This window comes from Taudactylus pleione, unplaced genomic scaffold (genome assembly GCF_031769625.1).
Source record: "Taudactylus pleione unplaced genomic scaffold, aTauple2 ptg000967l, whole genome shotgun sequence".
Classification (NCBI taxonomy): domain Eukaryota; kingdom Metazoa; phylum Chordata; class Amphibia; order Anura; family Myobatrachidae; genus Taudactylus; species Taudactylus pleione.
The window spans coordinates 677851-690807 of NW_028285368.1; the positions used below are offsets into that span (position 1 = coordinate 677851).

General features: G+C 47.2%; 1 protein-coding gene across 1 annotated transcript in view; it reads right to left on the reverse strand.

Annotated features, from left to right (window-relative positions):
• TRIM14 (tripartite motif containing 14) overlaps positions 1-7842 on the reverse strand; it is a 64941-nt gene extending 57099 nt beyond the window's left edge. Inside the window, exon 1 of the mRNA XM_088460057.1 lies at positions 6930-7842. Coding sequence (XP_088316183.1) covers positions 6930-7532 — 603 coding nt within the window. The 5' untranslated portion in view covers positions 7533-7842. The remainder of the gene's footprint in view (positions 1-6929) is intronic.
• Between the last annotated feature and the right edge of the window lie 5115 nt (positions 7843-12957).

Below are 12957 nucleotides of genomic sequence, written 5' to 3' on the forward strand. Positions count from 1 at the left end.
CCTTGCATCCTGGAAAATAAAATATATGAAATCAAACTTTTTTTCAGCTTTATTTACCCATTTCACATTACAACATTCAACTAAAGAAAAAAAGGCAACTAAAAATCAATACAAAACTAGAATAACAGGGTTGAAAAGTAATCAGTTCTCTGATTTAATACTTTTACTTTTTAGAGCCACATTTGCTGCAATTACGGATATCAGTCTGTTTGGGTATGCCAGCTTTGAGCACCTAGATTGGGAAATATTTGCCCATCCTTTCTTGCATGATTGTTCGTCAAATATTGTGGTGATCGGCAATGTACGACTCTCTTCAAGTCAATCCGATTTAGGTCAGGGCTCTAACTTGGACACTCAAGGACATTCACTTTCCTATCCTTTAGCCACAGTGTTGTTTTCTTGGCACTATGTTTAGGGAACTCATGCTGGAAGGTGAACCACCTGCCCATCTTCAGCTGTCTAGCAGAGGGTTGCCGGTTTTCCCCAAGAATTTTGGTGTACTTGGCAGCAACCATCTTTGCTTCATTCCTGACCAATTGCCTAGTACCTGCTGAAGAGAAACACACCCGCAGCATTTTGTTGCCACCACCATGCTTCACAGTAGCTATGGTGTGTTTTTTCAGTGATGTGCTATGTTTGGTTTTCACCAAACATAGAGCATGGAGTTAATTTAAAAAAGTTCTACCTTGGTCTCATCTGACCATACAAAATTTTTCCGAAAAGGCTTCATTATTGTCACATTTCATACATGAGAGCATTGTGTAAATATTGTGATATAGTTGGCACATGCACAGACCAACCAATCTCAACCATGAAGACTTGTAAGTCCTTTAAAGTTGCCATTGGCCTCTTGGTAGCTTCCCTGATCAATATCGTCCTGGCTCTCTCGTCCAGTCTGGAGGGTTGGTCTGATCTAGGCAAAGTGTTGGTGGTGCAAATGCATTCCACTTCTTAATAATGCTTTGATCTGTACTGAGAGGGAGAGTAAAAAGCTATTTTTGTACCCTTATTCTAACATCTGGCCTTTCTACAACTTTATCCCAGAGCCTTTGTGAAAGCACCTTTCCAGCCATGGCGAATTCTTTGCATTATCATGCACTACTGGTAGATGGCCAATTAGACTGCTGTATGATCTGAAAGGTCATTGGTTGTACCTGAGCAAGTTTATAATGGTTACACGAAGAGTATGATCAGTTACTCGAACTGTATTTTAGCAATTAGATTATATTAATTGTTAAGATTTTGTGCAAATGTTATTTTCACTTTCATTTTGAGGGTTATACATTGTAAATAAGGCTGGAAAATGTTTGATTTATATTATTTTCCATGGTGTAATTTGACAAATTGTAAGGATTTTGACAGGGTATGATGATTTTCTATAAGCATGTGTATGTAATTTGGGTTGGACATGGGATGCCGACGCTAAGGATCCTGGTAGTCCCGACGCCGGTATCCCGACAGGGTCAGGATAATGACACCTGTCGGTATGTATCCTAACATTACCCCTCCCTGCCTGCAGCCTAAACCTAACCTTCCCCCCCACAGCCTAACCCTAACCTCCACCCTCTCAGCCTGCACCAAACACTCCCCCTAGTGCCTAAACCTAAACCCTAACCCTAATCCTAACCCTACCCCTAACCCCAATACTTACTGTCAGGAAGCCGGTGGTCGGGATGTCATCACTGGGATTCTTGGCCTCTTGGGGCCAAGGTTTGTAATTCAAAGATGGTTCTCATCGGTAAAGGGGGACTAAGATCAGGGAGTCTCAACTAGCCAAATTGGATGGCTAGTTGTGACTCCCTGTTCTTAGTCCGCCAATTCCCTTTACCGATTTTGATTTCACAAAAATTCCCCAGATGTTTACTATTGCAGTTGTGTTTATCCTTAAAATGCAATGAAACACTGTGAAGATTAAAACCTTTTTTTATATTGCGGACATGTTCGGACAACCGTTCTTTCAACATCCTACTGATTCTACCGATGTACTGTTCCCCACATACACATTCCAATAAATACACCACATTTCTAGTACCACAAGTAATAAAATCCCTAAAGGGATTCTATTTAGTGTTATTGGACACATATTCTGTGATCTTTTGTGGCGTATGGCAGTTCTTGCACATCGTGCAGGTACCGCATCTATAAAAACCCTTATATGTTATTCTCGTACTCATCTTTTCTACAGGTAAGGCAGTTGGGTATCATATTTTTCAAGTTATCTGCCTTTTTGTAGATAAACCTTGGATTTTCCTTAATAAATCCCTTAAGTATGGGGTCTCTCTCTAGGATCTACCAATGTTTTTTTATTATGCATTCCAATTGTTTATATTGTGAAGTGTGCTTAGTAATAAACAAAACTCCTAAATCTTTCATTTTATCACCATCCAGAACTTCATTTTCCTCTAACATAGTATGTCTGGGTATGTCTCTAATTTTACCCTTCATTTCCCCCACACTACCTCTATGATATCCTTTCCTTATAAATTGATGTTTCATCAATTTGGCCCTTTCATCGTACGTTTCCAGGGTGCTACAATTTCTCCTAAGACATAGAAACTGTCTTTCAGGGATACTTTTTATCCAGTTTCTATGATGGTTACTCCCCCTGTAAGAGTTACAGGTGGAGATTCAATTGTTTTGCCGGCGGCTGTTTTTTTTAGACGCCCGACAGAGCAATTAAATTGTTGCTCTGTCGGGGTGCGATAGCCACCGGCAACGGCATTTCTGCATGCACTCAGGAGTGCGCAAGCAGAAATGTGACTGAAACACCCTGGTTAGGGCGCACTAACCGCAGATAGCGAGCCCTAACCAGAAATTAAGACAGGTTTAGCCGTTTTAGACGGCTAAACCTAGTCTTTTAGTCGGCGAAGAGGGCGCTAATTAATGAGCGCCCAGAACATTTGAATAGCAAACTGGGTGCTCATTAATTATCACACGCAAAGAAACAATTGCAAGTCATCTCAGCAGCAGCTGCGTTTCACAGCAGCCTGAATTAGCTCAAAACTGCTCACAGCCCTATAGGCTATGAGCACAAATTTGGGTTGGGCCACGGCCGCGAGATGCAGTGCTGTTGACAGCGTTTTAACAGCAACAGCATCTCGCACCCCTCACAGCTAATTGGATTGACCCCTTAAAATAGAGGAATTGTCTTCCTTTGGCAGAACGTTATGTATGTGTGAATCATGTCTTACTAGCTGTGCTTTTAATTTTTAATCATACTTCCCAACATTTCTGTTCTCCCCTGTGGGAGAATGCCTGGTAGGGGCAGAACTATCAGCGATGCAGCCGATGCATTGCATTGGGGCCCGCGGCAATAACGGGGCACGCAGCCAGAGACATAATCAGTAGAACTAATAAGGAGTCAGACTGACATGTTATAGTACGCTGCAGCCAGCTAGCCAGTCACTGAGCACTATGGGCCATAATGAACGGGAAGGTGGTCCAGCTGGAGGAGAAGAGGGGGCCCCTAACTTTTGGCTAGGTAGAGATGCACGGGTGCAGCTTCAAAACTTTCGGCTCCCACACAAGCTCCCTATTCATCGCAGCACAGCCACAGAACACATGACGTCAGTCACATGTCTTTGCTGAATGCTGGTAGAAGAGCCAGGAAGAGGAACAGCCAGCAGACAAATTAGAACAGAAGAAGTACAGAAGACCTCTAACGGTAAGAGCTCGGGGATGGAGAGAACGGAGAGGGGAAAGGCTTGACAAAACCAGGGAGGAATGAGCTGGAGAGAAACAAGGGGGAACAAGCTGGAGAGAAACAAGGGGGAACGAGCTGGAGAGAGCCAAGGAGGAACAAGCTGGAGAGAACCAGGGGGGAACAACCTGGAAAGAACCAAGGGGGAATGAGCTGGAGAGAACCAGGGGAGAATGAGCTGGAGAGAACCACAGGGAAGGGAAGGAAGGAAAAAAACAAGGGGGGGCAGAGGCTGGAGAGAAACAGGGGGCATGGGGATGGAGAGAATGAGGGGGGCAAGAGAGAACTGGGGGCATCCGAAGAAAACAATTAAAACAGGGAGGTTTAAAATGAAGAGATTGGGCAGATTTCTTTTGGGCAATAAATTCTATATGCCATAAAACATAATAGTACTTTCCAGTAAGTGAACACTGTCTAAATTTTCTCCAAACAGGGCCTTAACAGTCTAGTATCTTTCCAAGTTGCAACAGAGTTCAAGACCCCAGCAGCAGCAGGAAGTAAAAGCTGTAAGAACAAGTAGGAGACAGCAGTTCTCTCTAACAACTTTCCCTATTCTGGTGGTACTTTCCTGATTCACGCTGCACTAATAAGAGAGAACAGCATGCAATGAAGAGTGGTTATTTATACAAAAGGGAAAAATGTATTTCCTTGTTGAACAACCTCCTGATAGCTGTATAAAATATATCCTCCCTCCATCACCACACAGAGCATTATAAGGAGGGAGAATAGAGATGAAAGGGGCTGGCGGGTAGTTTCTACACCTGCCCTCACATAGCTTGTTTATTAATCCTCTGGGGGTGGAAAACACATGCTTGGACTGTCCTTCCGGGTTAAAAGATGATAGGCAGCCCCTGATAGATAGCAACTGTGTATGGCATATTTTCTCTATCCCTCACAAGAACAACATGGCGAGCCACAAAATATTCTGCTCCACAATCGCTGAAGTGCAAGTTGTATTTACTTTGAGTAAGTGGCACAAGAGAGATATAAGGAACATTGAGGAAGTTATTGATTCTGCCATGGCTACAGTGCAGAGTATAGAAATTAAACTGACAGACATGACAAATCCAACTGATCAGTACACATTGTAAATCAGTAAACTCAGAAGTGCAAATAATGCTTAGCAGAGGTGTGCCACTTTTACATCAAAATCTGTTTTTAAAATGCTCCTATTTACAAATATACAATACATTACAAACAAGAACTCCCAGTTTAAGCAAATAATGGTGAGTACCTCTAATTTTTAGTTCCTATGTATCTATTTTTTATTGAGCCTTGGTTGACATAATGCCGGACTACATAGTCAGCAATATTGACAAAATGACCACAATATCCTATATTGATCCTATATAAATCAGTAGGATACATATCATGCATGTTGGTAAATGAAGTCAGAAAAAAACCATTCTTAGCACCCGTAAGCCGAGTGTAAGATCAGAGCTGGCTTTGTGGCTAAAGAGGCAATAGTTGTGAGAATGATTGTCCCTAATGAGAGTATATAAAAGTGTAGCCAACATTGGTGGTGCACAGGTGCATGTCTCCTCAGCACCTACCTTTTAAGTACCATCCAGATTTTAGGTCAATCTCCCATGTCTCAAGTACAAATAGGTGATTTAGAAAAATAGGGATCCTGCACAGGTAGGTGTGATAACAGTATGTATGCTGCATGCAACTATTGAGGTAATAATGCATGCCAACTGAGCGCAGCTCTCTTTCACTGCAATAAATCTGGTCATTTTATGTACATATACAACAATTTGTATTTCAGCACAATTCTTAAGAGTGGGGGGATTTATGAAGGGTCTGTCACCCTGTCTCACCCCTTCTTCCATGACTGTGCTCCCACCAGCTATCTTGCGCACAATGGACACCTATACACTCCTCACTGTCCCTAATCATGTGCAAACACACAGGCTCAGGAGCAGAGCATCACTGGGCCAAAGAGCAACCCAGCATTAACAGACTCCCCCTCCCTCCCCACCTCAGGGCCGCAAATCCTGCACCCATGGTAACTCCTTCACTGCCACGTTTACATTGCTAGACTCCCTGACTGGTCAGGTCTGCATCACCCCACCCTGTCATGGCTCTCGTGTTAACTCTCTATAGCTTATCCTCTCATACTGAGTCCCAGACACCACTGAATAGCAGAAAGGTTAACTTGAATAGAGCATAAAGGGTGACAACTCAGATTCGGACACAATCAGGTGCACATTTCCAATGTCACCCTAGCACTCAAGGAGATGTTAAAAATATATATATAATTTTTTTTAAAATTTATTTAAAAATTATAACCAGCACCTAGGTGGGAAGGAAGGAAAAATACACATTGGTAGAATAGATTTTCACAGCTATTGTCTCTAAAAGATAAAGTGGCCCATTTATCAATAAAATATTTGCGGCTTATTCCCCGAAAACACACGTTCAGGGGGGTAACCGCAAATATTTAGTATCCCCAGGATGTATGACAGAGGGATCGCAGCAGATATCTCCAATACCTGCTGCGATCCCTCCATTCCCGCCGGTAGCCGCAAACCCTATAGGTCTCTATGGGGGATGAGATGCTGCCATATCTACCAACTTCCAGCATGTGATGCGTTCTGGGGACTGGCCCCCGCAGCTACCACAGTACTACTACAGTAGGGTACAGCGGGCCAGGGGAGTTGAGAGCCTGCTGTGTGCTGGGCTGCCTGTGAGGTAAGAGGGAGGGGGGTGGCTTTGGACCCGGACCCCACTGGTACCCTCCAACAAGCTTGGCCCAGGTAATTAGTACCCGCTCCCCCCCTCTTGGCGCCCCTGAGGACAATGGCTGTGGAGCATGCATGGTCAGTAAACCATGCATGCGCTGCTCTCCGGGCACAGGAGTGAAGAGACCGCTGACGTGTAGCACAGGGGCACATTTCTGAGCCCTTCTACCACTACCTGCCCTACCTGCATGTGCTTTTTGTTAAATCCGGGCAGTGTGATTGCATCCTACCCCGTCCAGATCATCATTAATAAATGGGTCCCTAAGACCAGTTAGAAAAGTTTAATATCATACTACATTCATCACCATGAACACAGAATTTTATCACCCTAAAACAAATATTGACACACATTGAAGGTAACTGTGTTGTAATACTACTGTTACTGTAATACATAGCATGGGTAACATGAAATGGTATTTATTGCAGGTTTGTTAAAAACTTTTCGAGAAGGTTTTATTAGTGGAAGTAAATGACATTACTGTTACCTTCCTGCCCGTGGCCTCCTGTTGTATTAGTGTCACTGGGTGTCCTTTGTGCGCTCCTAGTATGGGACAAAGCGTGCAAACACACACCCTGCACACCCCGCAGAAGAGCTCCACTTCCCGCTCCCTGTGCTCTGAGCACCGACGTGGCCCTCTCCTCAGCTCCAGCATCCTCCTGGCCTCCTCTCCGGTTGCATCACACACCTGGTGGCCAGCTGTGCCCTCACCCAGTATGTGCGGCTGGCAGTGCTCGGGGCAGTACAACTCCTCACAAGTCAGGCAACTCCAGCGGGCAATGCACGGGCTATGGGATGGGCACAGATCACACTGCAATGTCTGTGCTCTGGGAGACGCCTGCTTCCCCCTGGGCAAGGTGCATGTGGGGCACAATCTCTCACAATTGGGAAGACGCCGCCAGAAGTCTTCCACACAGCCGAGGCAGAAGCGATGCCCACAGGTCACTAATAGTACGGACGCTGGGCATCTAGAGCCGCAAATGCCGCAAGTGTCGTCTGCAGATGGCTGGTACATGCCAGGAGTATCCGTGGGTGTCGCACGTCTACAGGAGCTGCAATTCCTGCGTGACCTGTCACTTTGCATGGCCATATCTGCAAGCAGGTGGCAAGGGTCACTTCATGCTGTATGTTGCTCCCTTCCTAGCACAACAGTATGATAGCAATAGAATCCTTGTAGCGAAAACACGTATACTAATATTCTGAGTTACTCCAGGCTCGTCCAGCCAATCATCCTGGTGTTCAACTTCTTGCAAACTAGCCTGCGTCTAATGTAACTGGAGAGAACCTGCTATTAGCACCACTCCGTGCTCTGTACTATGACCCTGGGACCTGCTTATCAGTGAGTCACTATGCTACTGCCACCAGGAAGTGAAAGTCGGCTGACACATGACAGGTTGTTAACAACAGCTTTCACTGGGTGTCAATCCAATGGAGATATACTAAGCCTTGGAGAGTGATAAAGTACCAACCAATCAGCTCCTGTCAGTTTACAGGTTGTGTTTGAAACATGACAGGAGCTGATTGGTTAGTATTTTATCACTGTTCAAGGCTTAGTGCATTTCCCTTCTAGGTGCGAGTTGGGTCCTGACAGCCATTCTTGCGGTGAACCTGCACGGTGAATTTTGGGATTAGGTGAAAGCCGGACCGGACCAGTTTCCAGAACGCCGGACCGGACCATCTCCCTGCAGTGACCTCTGCCGCTGAGGAGATGTGTAAGTCGCGTCCTCACCTCCCCGTCCGGGATGTGTGTCAGTGACCGCCTGTCACCATGGGGGGGCGGAGCGATCATCACCGCGGCTCCCCCGCCGGACCAGATGCCGGAACGACGGTCCGGGCTAGCTTCCTGCAGCGATCTCTGCTGCCAAGGAGCTGTGTAATGCGCTGCCGGTGCGGGGTGTGTGTGACAGGCGGGGAGAGATTACAGCTGGCTCCCTGCACGAAGCTGCTGCTGCTGCCGGACTGACCTGAGAAATGTACTGTATGCCCTGCACAGTAACACAGGACACACTGTGCAGGGAGATGCTATACAGGCTCTTGACCCTGCTGCCTCAGCCCCCGGACCATGATGGCTGCTAGACTAGTGTTACATCTAATGTATTTAATTACACTTGCTGCATACAAGGAGGGGGAGGGGGGCAGATGTTTTAATATAATATTAAATATTATACATAATAAATTACCACTTGTCCACTGTTAATTTTGGGATGGTAGGAGGTGTAAACTTAAGCTGAGTGATTGGGAATAGCCGGAACGGGTGCAGACCCCCTTAGATCACCGTTCTGGGTGCCAGAGCAGGGAATAGACCAACTCAGTCATTCAGGGTGTCAGCCATTCAGGGTGCCGGGACACAGCGCTGACCACCTCAGCCAGCCCTTCAGGGTGCCTAACCACCTTAGATAGCTGTTCCTGGTGCCGGAATGGGCCGCAGACCACCTTAGATAACCGTTCTGTGTTCCTGAACGGTACTCCTACCACCTTAGATAGCAGATCAAGGGGCCGGAATGGGCGCAGACCTCCTTAGATAGTCGTCCAGGTTACCGCAATGGGGCACAGACAGCCTTAGATAGCCATTCCGGGTGCCATAACAGGGCGTAGACCACTTAAGATAGCCTTTCTGGGTGCTGGAACAGGGTGCAGCTCACCTTAGATAGCCGGAACGGGTGCCGGAACACACGCAGACCACCTTAGATAGCCGTTCCAGGTGCCAGACTGGGGCACAGACAGCCTTAGAGAGCCGTTCCAGGTGCCAGAATGGGGCACGGACAGCCTTAGAGAACCGTTCCAAATGCCAGAACAGGCCGCAGACCACCTAAGATAGCCTTTCCAGGTGCTGGAACAGGGTGCATGTCACCTTAGATAACCAGAACAGGTGCTGGAACGGGCCGCAGGCCACCTTAGATGGCCGTTCTGGAAACCAAAATGCGGAGCTGACAATTTTAGGGGTTTAGGTGAAAGCCGGACTGGAAGAGATTCCGGAACGCCGGACCGGACCATCTCCCTGCAGAGACCTCTGCCGCTGAGGAGCTGTTTAAGCGCGCTTCTGTCTTCTACCTACCCCCGGTGATGGCTACTGCTGCCCCCGGACCGGACAGAGCTTGGAGGGGGAGGGGAGGGTTGGTCATTTGGCATTTTGTATGTATTATATTACATATAACCACTAATAAATATTAAAGGTGGGAGGTTAAAGGGTGTAGATGAGTGAATAGCAATGCCATTGCCAGTCACATTTTTAAAGATAAAAGTAAAAAAACACCTCCATTTATTTTTTATTATTTAGTCATCAATTCTGGTAGACGGAATGTTGCCCAGACCTTATACAGCCATTCCGGATGCCGACACAGGGCACATACTACCTTATTCAGCTATTCTGGGTGTTGGAACTGGGCATAGGCCACCATTGATAGCCTTCCGGGTGGCGGACAGGGTTGCCGATCACCGTAGATAGCCATTCTAGGTGCCGCAATAGGGCGCAAACCACCTTAGATAGCCGTTCCGGGTACCGGAATGGGGTGCAGACCACCTAAGATAGCTGTTCTAGGTGCTGGAATGGGGTGCAGGTCACCTTAGACAGCCGTTCCAGGTGCCGGAATGGGGCACAAGCCACCAAAGATAGTTGTTCTGGGTGCCGGAATGGGATGCAGAGCACCGAAAAGAGCCTTTCCGGGTGCCTGAATGGGGTGCTGGTCAGCTTAGATAGCCAGAACGGTGCTGGAACTAGGGCGCAAGCCACCTTAGATAGCCAGAATGGGCTGCAGACCACCTAAGATAGCCGTTCTGGGTGCCGGAATGGGGCGCAGACTACCTGAGATAACTGTTTTGGGTTCCTGAAACGGGTGCAGGTCACCTAAGATAGCCGTTCTGGGTGCTGGAATGGGGTGCAGACCACCTAAGATAGCCGCTTCGGGTGCCGGAATGGGGTGCAGACCACCTAAGATAGCCGTTCCGGGTGCTGGAATTGGGTGCAGACAACCTAAGATATCCTATCCAGGTGCCGGGATTGGGTGCAAGTCAGCTTAGATAGCCTGAATGGGGCACAGGCCACCTTAGATAGCCAGAACAGGCTGCAGACACCTACTATAGCCATTCTTGGTGCCGGAATGGGGTGCAGACCACCTAAGATAGCAATTCTGGGTGCCGGAATGGGATGCAGACTACCTGAGATAACCGTTTTGGGTGCCTGAACGGGGTGCAGGTCACCTTAGATAGCAGTTTCTGGTGCCAGAATGGGCTGCAGACCACCTAAGATAGCCGTTCCGAGTGCTGGAATGGGATGTAGACCACCTAAGATAGCTGTTCTGGGTGACGAAACAGAGCACAGACTACCATAGCCAGCCATTCTGGAGGCTGGAACAGGGCACATGTAACCTTAGTCAGCCGTTCAGGGTGCCGACACAGGGCGCAGACCATTCTAGATTGCCAGAACACCTTATCCAGCCATTCAGGGTGCCCGAACCCAGCGCTGACCACTTTAGCCAGCCATCCCGGGTGCCGGAACAGAGCATAGACTACCATAGCTAGCCATTCCGGGTGCCATAACGGGACACAGACCATCTTACACAGTGTTCAGGGTGCCCGAACGTGGTACTGACCACTTTAGCTAGTCATCCAGGGGGCCAGAACAGGGAGCAGACCAAATTAGATAGCCATTCTGGGTTCAGGAACAGGGATCAGACAACCTTAGATATCTGTTCTGGGTGCCAAAACATTGCGCAAAACATCTTAGATAGCTATTCCAGGTGCAGGAACAGGATGCAGACAACTTTAGAAAGCCATTACGGGTGCAGGCCACCTTATATAGCCGTTCCAAGTACGGGAACGGCGCTCTTACCACGTTAACCAGCTGTTATGGAATGGGGCGTAGACCACCTTAGCCAGCCGTTCCAGCTGCTGGATTGGGGCACTGACCACCTTAACCAGTATTTCAGGAGTATTTGAAAGAGCAGGTGGATCAGTGAGAGAGGAAAATAAGTCAGACAGCAGAGGTAAAAAGACACTGAAGGGGAAAACAGTTGGAGATATGTAGGCAGTGGGTGAGTACATTGTACAGTAATCAAGGAGAGAGATGATGAGGGCAAGGATGAGGGTTTTAGTGGTTTTCAGAGTGAAGGTGCATGATCCTGGAAATATTGCAGAGAAAGAAATGACATGATCGTGGGAGAGGGAGTGACTGCATGGAGAGAAGGAGAAGGTGGAAGCAAGTATGACACCTATACATCAGACTTGGGGAACAGAGGAAAGAGAGATATTGTTAATGGGGCGGAGGGATACAATAACAAGTTTTAAAGAGGATGATTATAAGAAGTGGTGCAACATCCAAGAGGAATGAGTGGCACAGGAGAGGATAGGAGGGAAGCGGTTAGGGGAAGAGAGCTACATTTTGGTGTCAGTGGCATATAGATGAACTTGCATGCTAAAGGAACTGATGCCCACCATCAGAAGTGGTGTAGAGAGAAAAGATGGGGCCAAGTACAGAACCTTGAGGGCCATTAATAGTTAAGTGGAAAGGAGGGGGCATGGTGAGAGGTGTGGAGACAGAGGAATAGTTCTTGGACAGGCAGGAAGAGATCTGTGTCACTGAATCCAAAAGAAGAGGATTTAATGGAGGAGGGGGTGGACAACTGTTTAGAGCCCCCATTAGGTCAAGAAGGATCAGTAGAGAAAAGTGACCCTTGGATCTAGTAGATAGGCTGTTAATACTCACTTTGTTTAGGGTGGATTTGGTAGCATAGAGAGGTCTAAAACCAGATTGGACAGGGTCATGTGAGCTTGGGTGTAGCGGAATTTAGGGGAATCTGTTGTAAACAACATGCGAAGTTGGAGGTCTAGGGATGAAAAGAGATGGGAAGGTAGTTGGAGAGGGAATAAGTTAGGGTTTAGTTTATTAAGAATGAGGGAGACCACAGTACATTAGAAGAAAGAGGGGAAGGTACCTGAGGAGAGGGATAGGTTGAATAGTTAGGCATGTGGGAGCAGGAGTCAGGTAGAGGCACCAGTGGAGGTGGGAAAGTTGAGGGGGAAGGTGGAGGATAGAGAAGGTCCCAACACCTGACAGGGGGGAAGAAGACAAAGTTGGCAGCCGGGTGTGTGTGTATGTGTGTGTTGAGGGTGATGGGGGGAGGGGGGGGTGAAAGGAGGAGTCTACAAGTAGGAGAAGTCAGATATAATAGATTTGGGAGGAAAAGTGGGTGTAATAATTAAGTGCGGAGAGGGATAAGGGCAGGAGTAGATGGGAAAGGGAGAGATGGGAGTTACATGTGAAGAGATGCCATGGGTTGGATTATTGAGAGGAGATGAGAGTTTTAAACTTAGACTGCTTGGCACATTAATGTGCAGAGCTATAGGGGAAGAACATGAATATAAAGTGGAGGAAGTCAGCACGAGAGCGCAATTTCCTTCACAGGAGCTCAGCAGTAAGTGAGTATGTTTAGAGAAATAAGGTCAGAGTGAGTGACCCTCACTCACAGGAGAGGATCATCATGTGTTAATAGTGACAGCTGTTGCTGTAGAGTGGGTAC